Source organism: Eufriesea mexicana, unplaced genomic scaffold (assembly GCF_001483705.2).
Source record: "Eufriesea mexicana isolate 0111107269 unplaced genomic scaffold, ASM148370v2 scaffold4744748102, whole genome shotgun sequence".
Taxonomy (NCBI): Eukaryota; Metazoa; Arthropoda; class Insecta; order Hymenoptera; family Apidae; genus Eufriesea; species Eufriesea mexicana.
The window spans coordinates 474,016-486,067 of record NW_016907942.1 but is presented as its reverse complement, the minus strand read 5'-3'; the positions used below and the strand labels follow the sequence as shown (position 1 = coordinate 486,067).

Sequence of the window (12,052 nt, the reverse complement as noted above, 5' to 3'; positions counted from 1 at the left end):
TAGTATCTAATATAATTTAAGTATTTAAATTAATCGAAAAGTACTCGTCGTTATCGAAACATTTAAAAACGTTCGATCTAGCAAAACGTCATCGTGAAAATTATTTTATCTCCCTCTTATAAATACTAATTCATAGATGTGCGTTCGGTATTTGAAAACAAAACGACATAATTAATGTCTACAAATTTTATTACAGAGTAACATGAATTTTGGTTCAGCTAAATATTTCTAATTTGAAAATATAATCAAGTGCATACAGTTTTCAATATTTTCCAATTTAAATGGCAAAGTCGATGTACAGTCGTAAAAAATCCGGTCGTCAAAATGTTGTACAGGTTCGGCATTGGTTGCGCAAAAGTGATCTAGATTAGCCTAAAAAATGTAGACAGCGTCCTCGGATGATTCTAGAGGACCTTCGCTCATCAGAACCTTTTGCTGATTACTGATCCAAGATACGAAGGAGGATACTCTCGTGTAAACGTCGGGTTTTCCAATGGCGCAAGGTGAACCGAAGGAAACGATACCGATTTGTTTTCCATTAGCGACAAGAGGACCGCCAGAGTCACCCTGAAATTCCAAAGAAAAGAATAATTATAGCTTCAACATCAGCGATCGGAATTTTCACGCGAGGGAGTTTAATTAAACCGCTTGGAACATGGGTGAAATTGGATCAGTACCGAAATCAGTAACACAGTCTTAGAAATATAATTCCAGTTACGCGTGACGATTTTCGTGCTACTAGCAAAATTACTACGTCATAGTCGCAGTATATATTAACGAAATAGCTGAACGAAATATTTAAGTACAAGATGCGACGATTATACTTACATGGCATGCACCTTCGCCGACTTTCGTGAGTGTACAGATGTGGGAGCTCTGCACTCTCCATTGAGCCTTCTTGCAAGCATCCTGCTTCTCAACGATCAAGTCAATGTATTGAAGGTTGTTTGGTGAATTTCCTCCCAACTGTAAGTGGAGTAGACATTACACGCGTTACTAACAGTTTCCATTTTCCACATAAACCAGGAACTGTCATACGATTCCAATAAATTCGAAGAATTGGAAGAAATTTAAATACTCAGAGCATGAGTGCATCTCGAGAATTTGAAACGTTAATTATTCGTGGATTATACCATGAATAATTCCTAACTTTGAAACCATAAATTTCTTCGCGAGACCTTCCTGTCAAAGATTGCAATTGCATGTCACTCACTACGGTGGTTCCCCAACCGGACAAAACGCAGGATGATCCTTCGTAGGTGGCGCTACCGGTAGCCAGAGGGATTGCCTTGACCAAGCTGTTGAATGCGATATCTTTGTCCACGCGAAGCAAAGCCACGTCGTTAATGAGTCTGATAGAGTTGTACTCGCGATGCTCAGCAATCTTCTCCACTCCGTAAGCTTCACCAGCTGAGCTCAGTTGATTTGTTCCGACATGGACTGAAATCTTTCTGGGATCAGTCTGTCTGTAACATGGACACGATTCGATTATCATCAGTAACCAATAATCTCGAGGTGTGGGACCTAATAGAATCGTATACTCTTAATAGCTGCCACACTCGAAGAGTGTAAACGTCCGATCAGACCGTGAGGCTTTAGTTTGCTTCGTTTTAATCTTCGACACTGGTAAAGGATATGAAAAACGAGAAGCGTTCACGAGATAATAAGCACCCGTAGGTTAAAAGAGAAACAACAAACATCTTATACGAGAAGCGTCAACTCCCAACAGGGTTGACACGAAATAAGTTATAATTAAAAAGAAAGAAGAAAAGACTTTAGTTTTAATTTAACTTTGCACGTAACGATTCGATTTAGCACGATGTTATGATTTCTCGCGAATGAAACGCCGTGCAATATACGTACCCATCGACACAGTGAGCAGCAGTGAGGATGTAACGAGAATTCAAGATGGATCCACCGCAGAAGTGCCTTCCGTTTTGCCTTAAGGAGACTTGGTAGGGAAACTTTCCAACTGGTGCATCTTGCCCACCGACAATTTGGCCTTCGGGGAAGGCTGCGTGGAAGAAATCGTGATAAAGTTACATTTTACACTTCATCGATCGTTATTAATCATCTATACGACACGTCAACGAATTAACCGTATTCTAAGAGGGTTGAGAATGGTCGAGAGTACGCGAACACGAATTTTGATTAATTTTTAATAAAATTTTACGATTAACACGAAGACACAGAAGTATGCGAAGTATATTTTACGGATTAGATCGAAAGCCGAAAATTTTCAAAGGCTTGGAGAGTTTCCTTTTGCCAGTCAGTGTTACTTACCGTTTGCGGCGAGGACAAGGCAGAGTGCGAGGATACTGCTCAAAGCGAACATGTTGGCGAGGATCGCGGAACTGTGACTGACGAACTCTGTATTGATCAGTTTATATACACGTCGGGAGAGTACATCGCGTCGATAAGGATAAACAAAATATTAGATTTTTATCAAGAGCGTGAATGACATTCGAGATACGTGAAAATTTAGTAGCTCTAATTACACGATAGTATCGATATCGTCCACTATCGGATTCTTTCTTTTCTTTTTCTCTTTAGAACGAGGAAGCAATTAAACCGATAACAGACAAACTCGATATAGTTACATTCTTTCCTCTTTAACAGAAGTCGCGTGAAAATTTCAATTGGCAATACGTGCCGATGGATCGAATTTCAGCCGATATCTTTAATCTTTTAATTATTGCCTATCAATTGTTCAATACAGATATTAACACTCGAAACGCGTGTAAGACAGAAATTTAATTGACATTCTCCCGATAAAAAGAGACCTCTGCAGTAATTTCCGAGTATTTCCTTGACATAAGCGAGTAGTCGAAGAATCGCTAAAAATCGGAAAAGCAATTATATAGGATTACTGCTAGATTAATACAACAACCACTCCTTTTTAATAACAAAATAGATTTATTTGAACTAAAATATTACACCAGGTTTCTCTCAACTCTAACTCAAACACACGATTCTCTATTCACTATGTGAGAGGAATCTTTATTTGGATGGCGTCACTCTGCATCGAGATCTATCTTTGTTTCGAGGAACCATTCAGGTTGTCAATTCTCGAAGCAGGGTTGAGTGACGAAATGGGTTGTCATAAGGTCTATAAAAACCTAGCTGAAGGGTTCGACGAGATACTTTTTGACAGTCCACCGTCTGCACCACGCATCATAGAAGACTTCGAGCCTCCTGATTATATTTTATACCGCCAAGAAGTATAAAATATAATCAGAATCAAAAAATCCTTTTTCATTTGTTAATCAGATCTTCACAACTACGTCTCGACTTGCACCCTTATTTAAAGTCAAAACTCTCTCTTTTCGAACACGGGCTTTCTTTCTCGATCACTGGATACAGTCATAGATATCCTGTCAAAATGATTCTTTCGTGCTGTTGCATTTGCCGCTGTTTATTATTCCTCGCTTTTCGAAGAAGAAAAGTGGCCCTTAGAAGTAAGACCGCAAACTCATTCGCCCCGCTATCACTCTTAATATTATTTCCTTTGTTAGCGTCCTTCCTTAATAGCAATACCACATATACGCTTTAATTAAAGCGAGGAATTACACAGGCTCGAGCGGAATTGCTCGATTCGGGTCTCTGTTTCAGCGTCCAATTCCGTTCCGCGAGATTGAAAGAAAAACGAGATCCTCCAGTTACAGAGTCGTTCGAAACTCCTGAAGATGCCCGTCTTATTCATGCGCAACACGCCGGGCAAAAACTTTTGTAATGAGCGAAACGAGCAGAGGGACGATGTTTGCAAATCATTAGTACGACGGCAAGGGCTGAGGGTTGGTACTTTGGGACGAGGGCTAAAAGTCTGCTCGGTATCTTAGAGGTAGCTACGCGTATTATTACGAGTATTATTACGGGGCGTATCCAAGACGCTTGTTTCGCTTCGTTAATTACAACAACATTGGCTCTGGGTATCTCAACACGGCAATTCGGTTGCTGGTTAATCAGCCGCGTATAAAAATCGCGATTGCCATCTCGCCGATGTTAACTCGAGTTCGAGAAATGATTTCGAAATCGATCTCGATCGAGAATCTACGCTCGTGCAATTTTTGCGCAGTACGTTTTATCGAGTAATCGAATCACGGAACGATGAGACGCGATTTCGATATCAAGGTTGTATTTCAAGTGTAGACTGTAGTGGATAGCGTCGAGGAGGAGCACTTGCCCGATAGGCGTCTAACGAATCGAAGATTAACGCGATTCGGTTCGATCGTGGTACCGTTGATAAGAACCAGAGTAATTTCGTTCATTGTGTATCCTGCAAATGAACATATCCTAGCGTTCCCGGTGATTCTGCGAGCATCCAATGGGGGATCTCGCGTCCCTAAGGATCAGAGAAGGCGATTGCGAATAACAAGAACCCTTCGTCTGCGCCACGAGTCTTGATCCTGTTAACGGGATCATCCGGACGTCGCTGATAGGCCGAAAGACCGTGAGATAAAACCGAACACCCTTGAATCTTTCTCTCCGCCTATTGTTTCGAGGTCACTGGATCGATCTAGAGAATACCGTGTTTTCCTCTAGAAAGCTTTCGTTTTCAGACTTTCCTCGACTATGGCCCCGATAATCCAGAGAAACTCGGTGACTTTCGAAAACATTTGACGAATGATTAATCGAAAAGGTATTTTTCCAAGTAGATATTAAATTGCTGAGTTTATTTACCGGATGAATAGGAAAGTAAAAATTGAATATGGCACGAGAACGTTTATCGTCTTCGTTTTTATACGAAGATGGAAAAGGTTTCATTGTTAAGGATAGCAAAGTAGTTTGCAAGAGTGTACCGTGGCATGCATGTCTGAATATTCGAGTAAAGGTTTGCAAATCAGATTTCCCGGCGTTAGGCCGATTCGTAATGCTCGGTCACCGTATTTACATATGCATATCATTTGTCGTATCGCAGGGGAGAAAGCTCTGTGCTGGTAATATCCCAGAGGACTCTCCATATATCCAAATCGCATTACCGCGCTGCCCATTTCGTGCTAAGGTACGTCATGAACGATTTGATATGCGTGCGCTATAACCGAGTTAACAATCCGCCATGACAGATGGTGATCCGAGCGATTTCCCCGCTCTACGTTTCCATCCACGAGCTTCCGGTTCTCGTCGATAATCGGGAAGACTTTTTCGATTAAAGGAACATCGAGAGTGTCAAAAATTAAACTATCTCTGGAACAAATTACACCTGTCTCTGTACAACAATTAACGTGACCGTTTAATCTCGAAAATAATACACTCGGTGTCAAGAGTATTCGGAAATCGAGTGTCAAGATAATGTGTTTGTACGAAAATCGCTTATTAAAATTGTCGAATATCCAGTGGAGGTATCGATGAGTATCACTATCCATCGTTACTTTTGGATAATTAGCTCCTATTAGTATATATATAAGACGGACAGTCGCTGGATAGGTATAGAGGAGTGAGGCCAGCCACGAGTAGAAGAAAAATGTTATACACTGTTATACTTTAGAAATAATATAATCGATATACCGAGTGCTATATAGATTCGAGTTTAGTGATTTCTGATTTCCGCCAAAATTTCGCTCGTTGCCCTATTCTCGCGTTGATCTAATTCCCGACCACCCTCGTGGAATTTCCGCGTTTCCTCGAAGAGAGTTACCACCGGTGGAAAAACGTATCCCGAAACCACTAGCCACCTTCTCGCTATACCGTTTCATCGCGTAAAAAAGGTGCAAAGGACGGCCGCGAGCGTCACGCAGGGAAACGATTTCGAAGATTGCGGGCTGTGGAACAGCGGATACCTCTTGTTCTCCACCCCCGACTCGCGCTCGAATTCGCCGAAACAGACGGACGGTGGCGAGAGAGAAGTAGTTTCTTCGACTTTTTCTCCGGTGTCCACTTGCCTGCCTTATACTTAAACGCAACATTTTTACAGCAAGGGTCAGGCGAGGCTGGTGTAATCACTGTCGAAAAATTGCCGAACATCCACACTGGTGCAGAGCGAAGCGGTGGCGTCGAGAGATCGATGGGAATCTGCGAGTTGTGGGTGCGACGACCCGAAAGCAGAGGAACGTCGTTACACACGGGTCAGCCGCAACGAGTGCTTTTGAGTGGGCGATGGTTATTTTTATGCCTCGTAATTATACATTCTTTTGGCCGTTGCCTCGAACTTTTAGGGTTACATTTAGACCGGGCCAAATCGACAGGCCGCGATTTTCGCGCGCGTCTCTCCCACGATCCTGCGGCACCGCGACGCGTCCTTTCGCACCGCGAGAGCAACCGATCTCGTATCGTTCCTTCGACAACGTTTTCTTCCACCTTCTTCCTCGACACGACTCTCGAGATCTTTCTCCTTGCCCTCGACTCGCTTTTTGCGCAATTATAACGCCGTAACAATGCCGGAAGAGGCAGCGCGAACGGCCATTCGAGAGAAGATGTTAGTGGTCGTATCAGGGAGTATGAAGTCCCGCAGTGATTTCTCAGGCGATGGTTTTCACTTTCATTGTCGCGTTGGAAATGTTCCAGAAAAGCGAGGCTGTGTTCCTTTTAACGTTTCGCGGTTTCGGTAATTTTTATTTTAATTTCTTCCGATTTTATCTCTCGATCTGAAATCGAAGGTTTCGTTTCGAAAATAACTCTTGACGATATTTTCGAGTTTTATAACGTTAATAGGTATTATGGAAGATTTACTGGTTTTATAAAAATAAGTCAAGATAGCAGAGTATTTCCTTTTTGCCTGAAAAGATCGACAAAATTGACGAGAATGGTTTTTGATACCGATTATTCGATGTCCTCGTTCATGTCAGCAAAATCATTAATGGTATATCAATTTTAATTAACATATTGTTTAAAAAAGGAGAGATCAATAACTGGATTTGACAAATTTTCATCGTCTACGATCTGTTTCGATAAAATCGTGAAAAATCCCTGAAGCCGGAATTACGGGTTTCACGATTATCGTGGTCGTGTCGGCTGTCAACGATAACGCGACAGCCGTTATCGTGGCCGTGATTTCGAGATGATGCAACTTCATCGATAAACGCTGGTACACCGTACTCGAGCATACTTACACGGGATACGATAATAATTGCTAGCGTATAGAAGCTACCCTGTGTTTACGAAGGACCTACTATTAGTGCAAACACGTATTAACCGTCCGGTTGTTCTCCGTTTATGGCTGCTAAGTGATTTCATCCACGAGCACCCGTAGAAAGTGCCGGCAAATTGAGCATTTACCAACGCAAAGAAGACGTCAACGCGCGTACACTGTTATGGGGGAATTCAAAGGTCGCTGGCCGAGTATATTAGACGCTTGCGAATCGTTCAACGAACAGCGACTAATTTATTCTTCCTCTTCGTTAGATCGGTTTCGCGTCTAGACCTCAAATTACGAAATATCGCTCGAGTTGGTTTAGCTCTGCGAGGCATTCGGCTTGACAAAGCGTGTACCGTGCTCTTTATCTCTCGAGGTGGTTATTAAAGCACACCTGACGCGTAGATATCTCGAATTAACCTTCTCTCGTGGGTGTAAAGAAGTAAAGAGCTTAACTCGTGATTTATGAAACTAGGCGCGTTAAACGCTGACTGTGTTCCATTTTCGAGATTAGTTCAATTACTTGTACCTACCTTTCTCATCGAGTGACAGATAATCTTAAATCCGATTACGTTTCTTTGTGTAGTGTAGAGTCTTTTTAGCTTGGTTTTTCGACGTTTCTTTTCAATTTCGAGAATAAAATTCATCCACGTTGATACCTTCCTTTTCCCATCCTCGGATCGAACGCTCAACACCGTTCCATACCCCCTACAATCAGCCGATGCTCAATCAGCCTGGAAGACCCAGACGTCGACGAGAGAACTCGACTCCCTGCCACGTTGCTCGTCACGACAGAACGAGGTTACGCAACGAAACGTATCAGGGTCGATCCGTTGGATGGCGAAAAAGGGCAAGAGTTCGCACACACGTCGTCTCGATGAGTGCCAGCCGACAATCGGAGATCGTGATTAATGGACCGGCGGTTGGACGGTCGGTACACGCCGACGAATCCGGGGACCGCTTAGCGTGAAATTTACCTGATGAATTGTTCTCACAATTATCATGATCTACGGGTCCGTGGATCCGAGAAACACGAAAGTCTTGGCCGGTCTGCTAATCTTTCTTCGGCGAACCCTTCACTTTGGCCCCCAGCATCCCCTCCGTCTCCCGCCCCTCAGCCGTCGCCTTCACCCGTGGCAGGGGCGGCCAGCTCACCCACACTCGTGGCCTATAACGATACTACTACTTTCCTGCGGCCCAGAAGGCGGCTAGCAGAAATCTCGGAAATTCTTACGTCGATCGAGAAACTATAATTATCTTTCCGGGCTATGCGGCATGCAGTGAGTAGGTACATCAGAAAAAACTCGGCCGAAACGGGGCTGGTTCCTCTCCGACGCCGACGCGTCGTCCATTTTTTCTCCCACGATCGAGCGTGTCTGTCGTACGACGCTTTGGTCACGGAAGGAATCGTCATGACGAGGCGAGAAACTCTGCCTCGCCTTTCGTTGCATTTACGCATTGGGCCGCGAGTATAAGAGAGAAGCTTGTCATCGGGGATGGAAGTGACTTCGTGTCTTAATAACCAGAAATTTCTGTTATCGAACAAAAGTATCTTCTATGTAGCTTTTCATTCGATTTCAAATCTCTACGGAGACAGATTTGATCATTTCACGAGAGCGATTTGGAGGTATCATTCTCAGCGATGCTAGAGAGACCTCGCTGCCTATCGGATTAGCAGATGTACTTCTCATCTATTATCGAATTTGCACTTTTCGCATTCCTCGCTGATTATCGGTGTCAATATACAACTGGGTAGCACTTCTTCCGAGTTCTCTTTTCGGCTCGATCGAATTGTTTCTAATTTTCGCGATACGACGAAGATAGATAGTGGCTCCAACGTTGATTATTTAGACCCTAAAATTTTGAACGCCGACTCCATTTTATCCCGATTTTATATCACCTTTTATGCCCGATTACGAATGACCACGATCACCACTGATCACGAAGACCTCCAGCGGTGTTGCGATAATTTTAGAACGAATCCACGTTGAAAAATAAAAGCGTTGGATAGGTCTTAGCCTAGAGCCGAGCGTGCTAGCAGAGGTAAAGTTTTCACGCTCCAACGTAGGGGGCCATTTCGGAGGAATGCACCATCGTGGGGGAAGGGTTGCAACTAGACGGGCCCGCTCGCGGTTCCTCTGAAAACGCTTTGCGAGATTGCAGAAGAATTTTGGACGTCCACGAGACGTGATTTATGGAGGACTTTCGGCCGAGGTGGAAATAACTTTAACCACCGTTGCCGTGATCACGGTCACGGTGATTTTATCTAATCAGCGGCGCGTTATTACCACGGATTAACGAAAATGGCGCGAATTAGCCGGCACGGAAATAACGACCGCGCGTTCAGACAGCGATTTTGTATTTTGTCTATGCCCACCTGCGACCACGTGACACCTGTGATCGTTGAACGAGTGAGCGGACCTCCCGAAAGAAAGTTTCGCAGGATAAAAAGGGGGACCGATCTCGATCCGAGTATCCGAGTGTCGTAGATCGCGATCAATCTTGTCGACATCGTCGAATTAAAATTTTCGCGCAGGTGTGGTTATGCATCGGATTTAAGTTGGTTAATCACACGTTAATGATTACTGGAATCGAGGGATTAACGCTGTAATCGACGATGTAAACACATGTAAGAGACTCTCGTCGATCGATTAATTAAATTATCAGTCCGAAAATATTCTAGCGCTACAAGTCATCCACGTGATACGATTTAAACACGCAGATATCGTTCTGCGTATAAAAATACCGTATCAAAATCAAAACTCGAATAAATCGAGACCAAATAATCCTCATCACCGTCCCTCGATATGCCCCACCCAATATCGCAATTAAGACAACATTTCAATGTCAGTTTCTCGTTTAATAACATCGTTTTACCTTATCTCGACTCTCGCCTCGATCAGTCAGGTATCGCTGCACGATCTCCGCGAGACGATCGAGCGATCGTAGGAATTCCTCGAGTCGATCCGATAACGGGCGTCCCCAAGTACGGGATTGATTATTGCCCGACCATGGGAGCGACCAGGCTACTTCATTTAAAGTAGAGTGTCACGCGGATAGCCGAAATTAGGGTTATAATCCCTGCCGTGCCATCTGATACGCGACTCCCTCGGCCACCCCAATGATGTTCGTTCCACTCGCTATTTACCCATAGTATTTTAACCCTCGATTTGTCGTCAACAGCTTTCGGGAGTCCATTGGGAATCCCGCCGCTTAGTTTTTGTCCGCCAGCCACGGGAACGACATGTGCCGATTATCGTCGCTAGACGCTGCCAACCGGAGGCGGCGGAATCTTCGCTTCGAGGTATCGATAATTCGACCCGGGCCGCTCGCGTAATTGCCACGTACGCGTATCGATGGCCGCGACGTTACGCCTAATAGCCGGTATTTTCGGCCATTTCTGACGCGCGACATCGAGAAATACGAGATCTCGCCAATGATAAACGATATTCAATAAATAGTTCCGTTCGTGCTTCCTGGCGACGAGCTGTAAATCTTCCGTTCTTTACGTCCTCCGCGTCCTCGCGGCGCTTAGCGTTTCCTCGAACGCTTCTCGCCTCGCGATAAGAGCTCAGCCGAACGTCCGAGGGGGTAAAGAGCCCTTGGTATCGCGGTGCGAATATTTATTTCTGAAAATGATAGCTTGCGTGGAATGGAACGTGGAACGTAGACAGGGAACGAATTGCGTGGCGATATCGCGGTATCGTATCCTGTATTCCCTTTTTTAGTCTAGAATTTCTCTGGTCTAGGCCTTTGCTTACGTTTTCCCTCTTACGTAATAGAGATTACGTGTGGCGAGTACTAGATTCTGCGTGTCGTTGCGTAATCTCGAGTGTTAGTAAAACTATGAGAAAGGAAATTAGTTAGGAAGGTAGATAAGAGAATCTTAAGATAAAGGTGAGAAATAAAGCTGGAGATATTAAACCGGTATACTTTGATATTATTTCGATATTAGTCGGTATATCGTTCCATTATCGCGTGAAACTAATTGTAAGTTAAAGGGTGGTATATGAACTTAAAATCTCCGAGAGAAATAATTACGCAATAGGATGACGTCGATCTGGATATTTGATATTTCGCATAAATTCCCTGTAACATCGGTCAAGGAGCAAAAGGAGTCGAAATCATTGGAGTTTGACGTAATTTCGTAACGTTGTCCCCTACGCCACGTCGTAAGGTATATACCGGAGCACCGTGCAGGTGGAATACGCAAAAGGAACACCGAGGAACGATTCGAAACGACGAACAGAAGGAGAACAAAGAGAACGTCACGGTTGATATGACCCTAAGCGGGTATCGATCGTGGTTCTTTCTGGTGGAGCGAGCGCAACCAGCCAGGATATTTTGATAATTCCCTTTTTTCAGCGCGATACTCCGCAGCGTGTAATGCGGAAGAGATCAAAGGCGTCAGTAGCACCTGTCCTCTAACCCCCGTCTTGTCATCCAGCAGAATTACGCCAGGAGGCTGGGGATCCCAACGGATTTTCTTTCTTTCCCTGCCCACGCTTCTTCCATCCTTCTCTCTCCTTCCGAATTCTCCTCCGCTTCAAATTTTTCTTTCCCTTTCCCTGTATTTCTATTATCGTCGTTCTCCGACCACCCCTTTGTCGTCCCTTCCTTCTCGACCGTCCTCCAATTTTCGCTCTCCGTCTCAGTCCGCGTTTTCGTCTGTTAGTACGTGCACGGACGTATACGAACGCAACGGTTTTATCAGGCTGCCTGTACCAGAGAAAGGGAGATAGAGATCGTCTTCGTTCGTCGTACTTTGCGTCCCTCGGCCGACGCCACCTGGATTAAAGTGCAATTATCTTTATTGCGTGACCCGCCGCTCCCGCTGCTCGTCGAGCACTTGCGGTTCTTCCATTTACAGACGCGCGTACAAATTAGTCGCGATCGTCGAGTCTCTCGTTTACACTTTGGTTAAAAGATCTCGAAGTTCAATATTAACGACGCTCCGCGGGAGAAAGTAGTTGGAGCGAGTTA

The 12,052-nt window shown here is 44.4% G+C and overlaps 1 protein-coding gene across 1 annotated transcript; it reads right to left on the bottom strand.

Moving 5' to 3' along the window:
* Positions 1-223: 223 nt before the first annotated feature.
* On the bottom strand, positions 224-2,380 carry LOC108546742 (chymotrypsin-1). Its single transcript, XM_017898975.1, has 5 exons — positions 2,284-2,380; positions 1,864-2,014; positions 1,214-1,466; positions 829-966; positions 224-567 (listed from the first exon to the last, which is right to left on the bottom strand). The coding sequence occupies exons 1-5, from the start codon at positions 2,333-2,335 to the stop codon at positions 373-375; spliced, it is 789 nt and encodes a 262-aa protein (XP_017754464.1). The 5' UTR covers positions 2,336-2,380; the 3' UTR covers positions 224-372.
* Positions 2,381-12,052: the final 9,672 nt, after the last annotated feature.

Bases quoted from the DNA above. Each gene is read 5' to 3' on its own strand.
- LOC108546742 (XM_017898975.1), bottom strand. From the start codon at position 2,335: ATGTTCGCTTTGAGCAGTATCCTCGCACTCTGCCTTGTCCTCGCCGCA. The intron at 2,015-2,283 runs GTAAGTAACACT...TCTTCCACGCAG, and splicing joins CCTTGTCCTCGCCGCAAACG to CCTTCCCCGAAGGCCAAATT. The intron at 568-828 runs GTAAGTATAATC...TTGGAATTTCAG, and splicing joins TCGGCGAAGGTGCATGCCAT to GGTGACTCTGGCGGTCCTCT.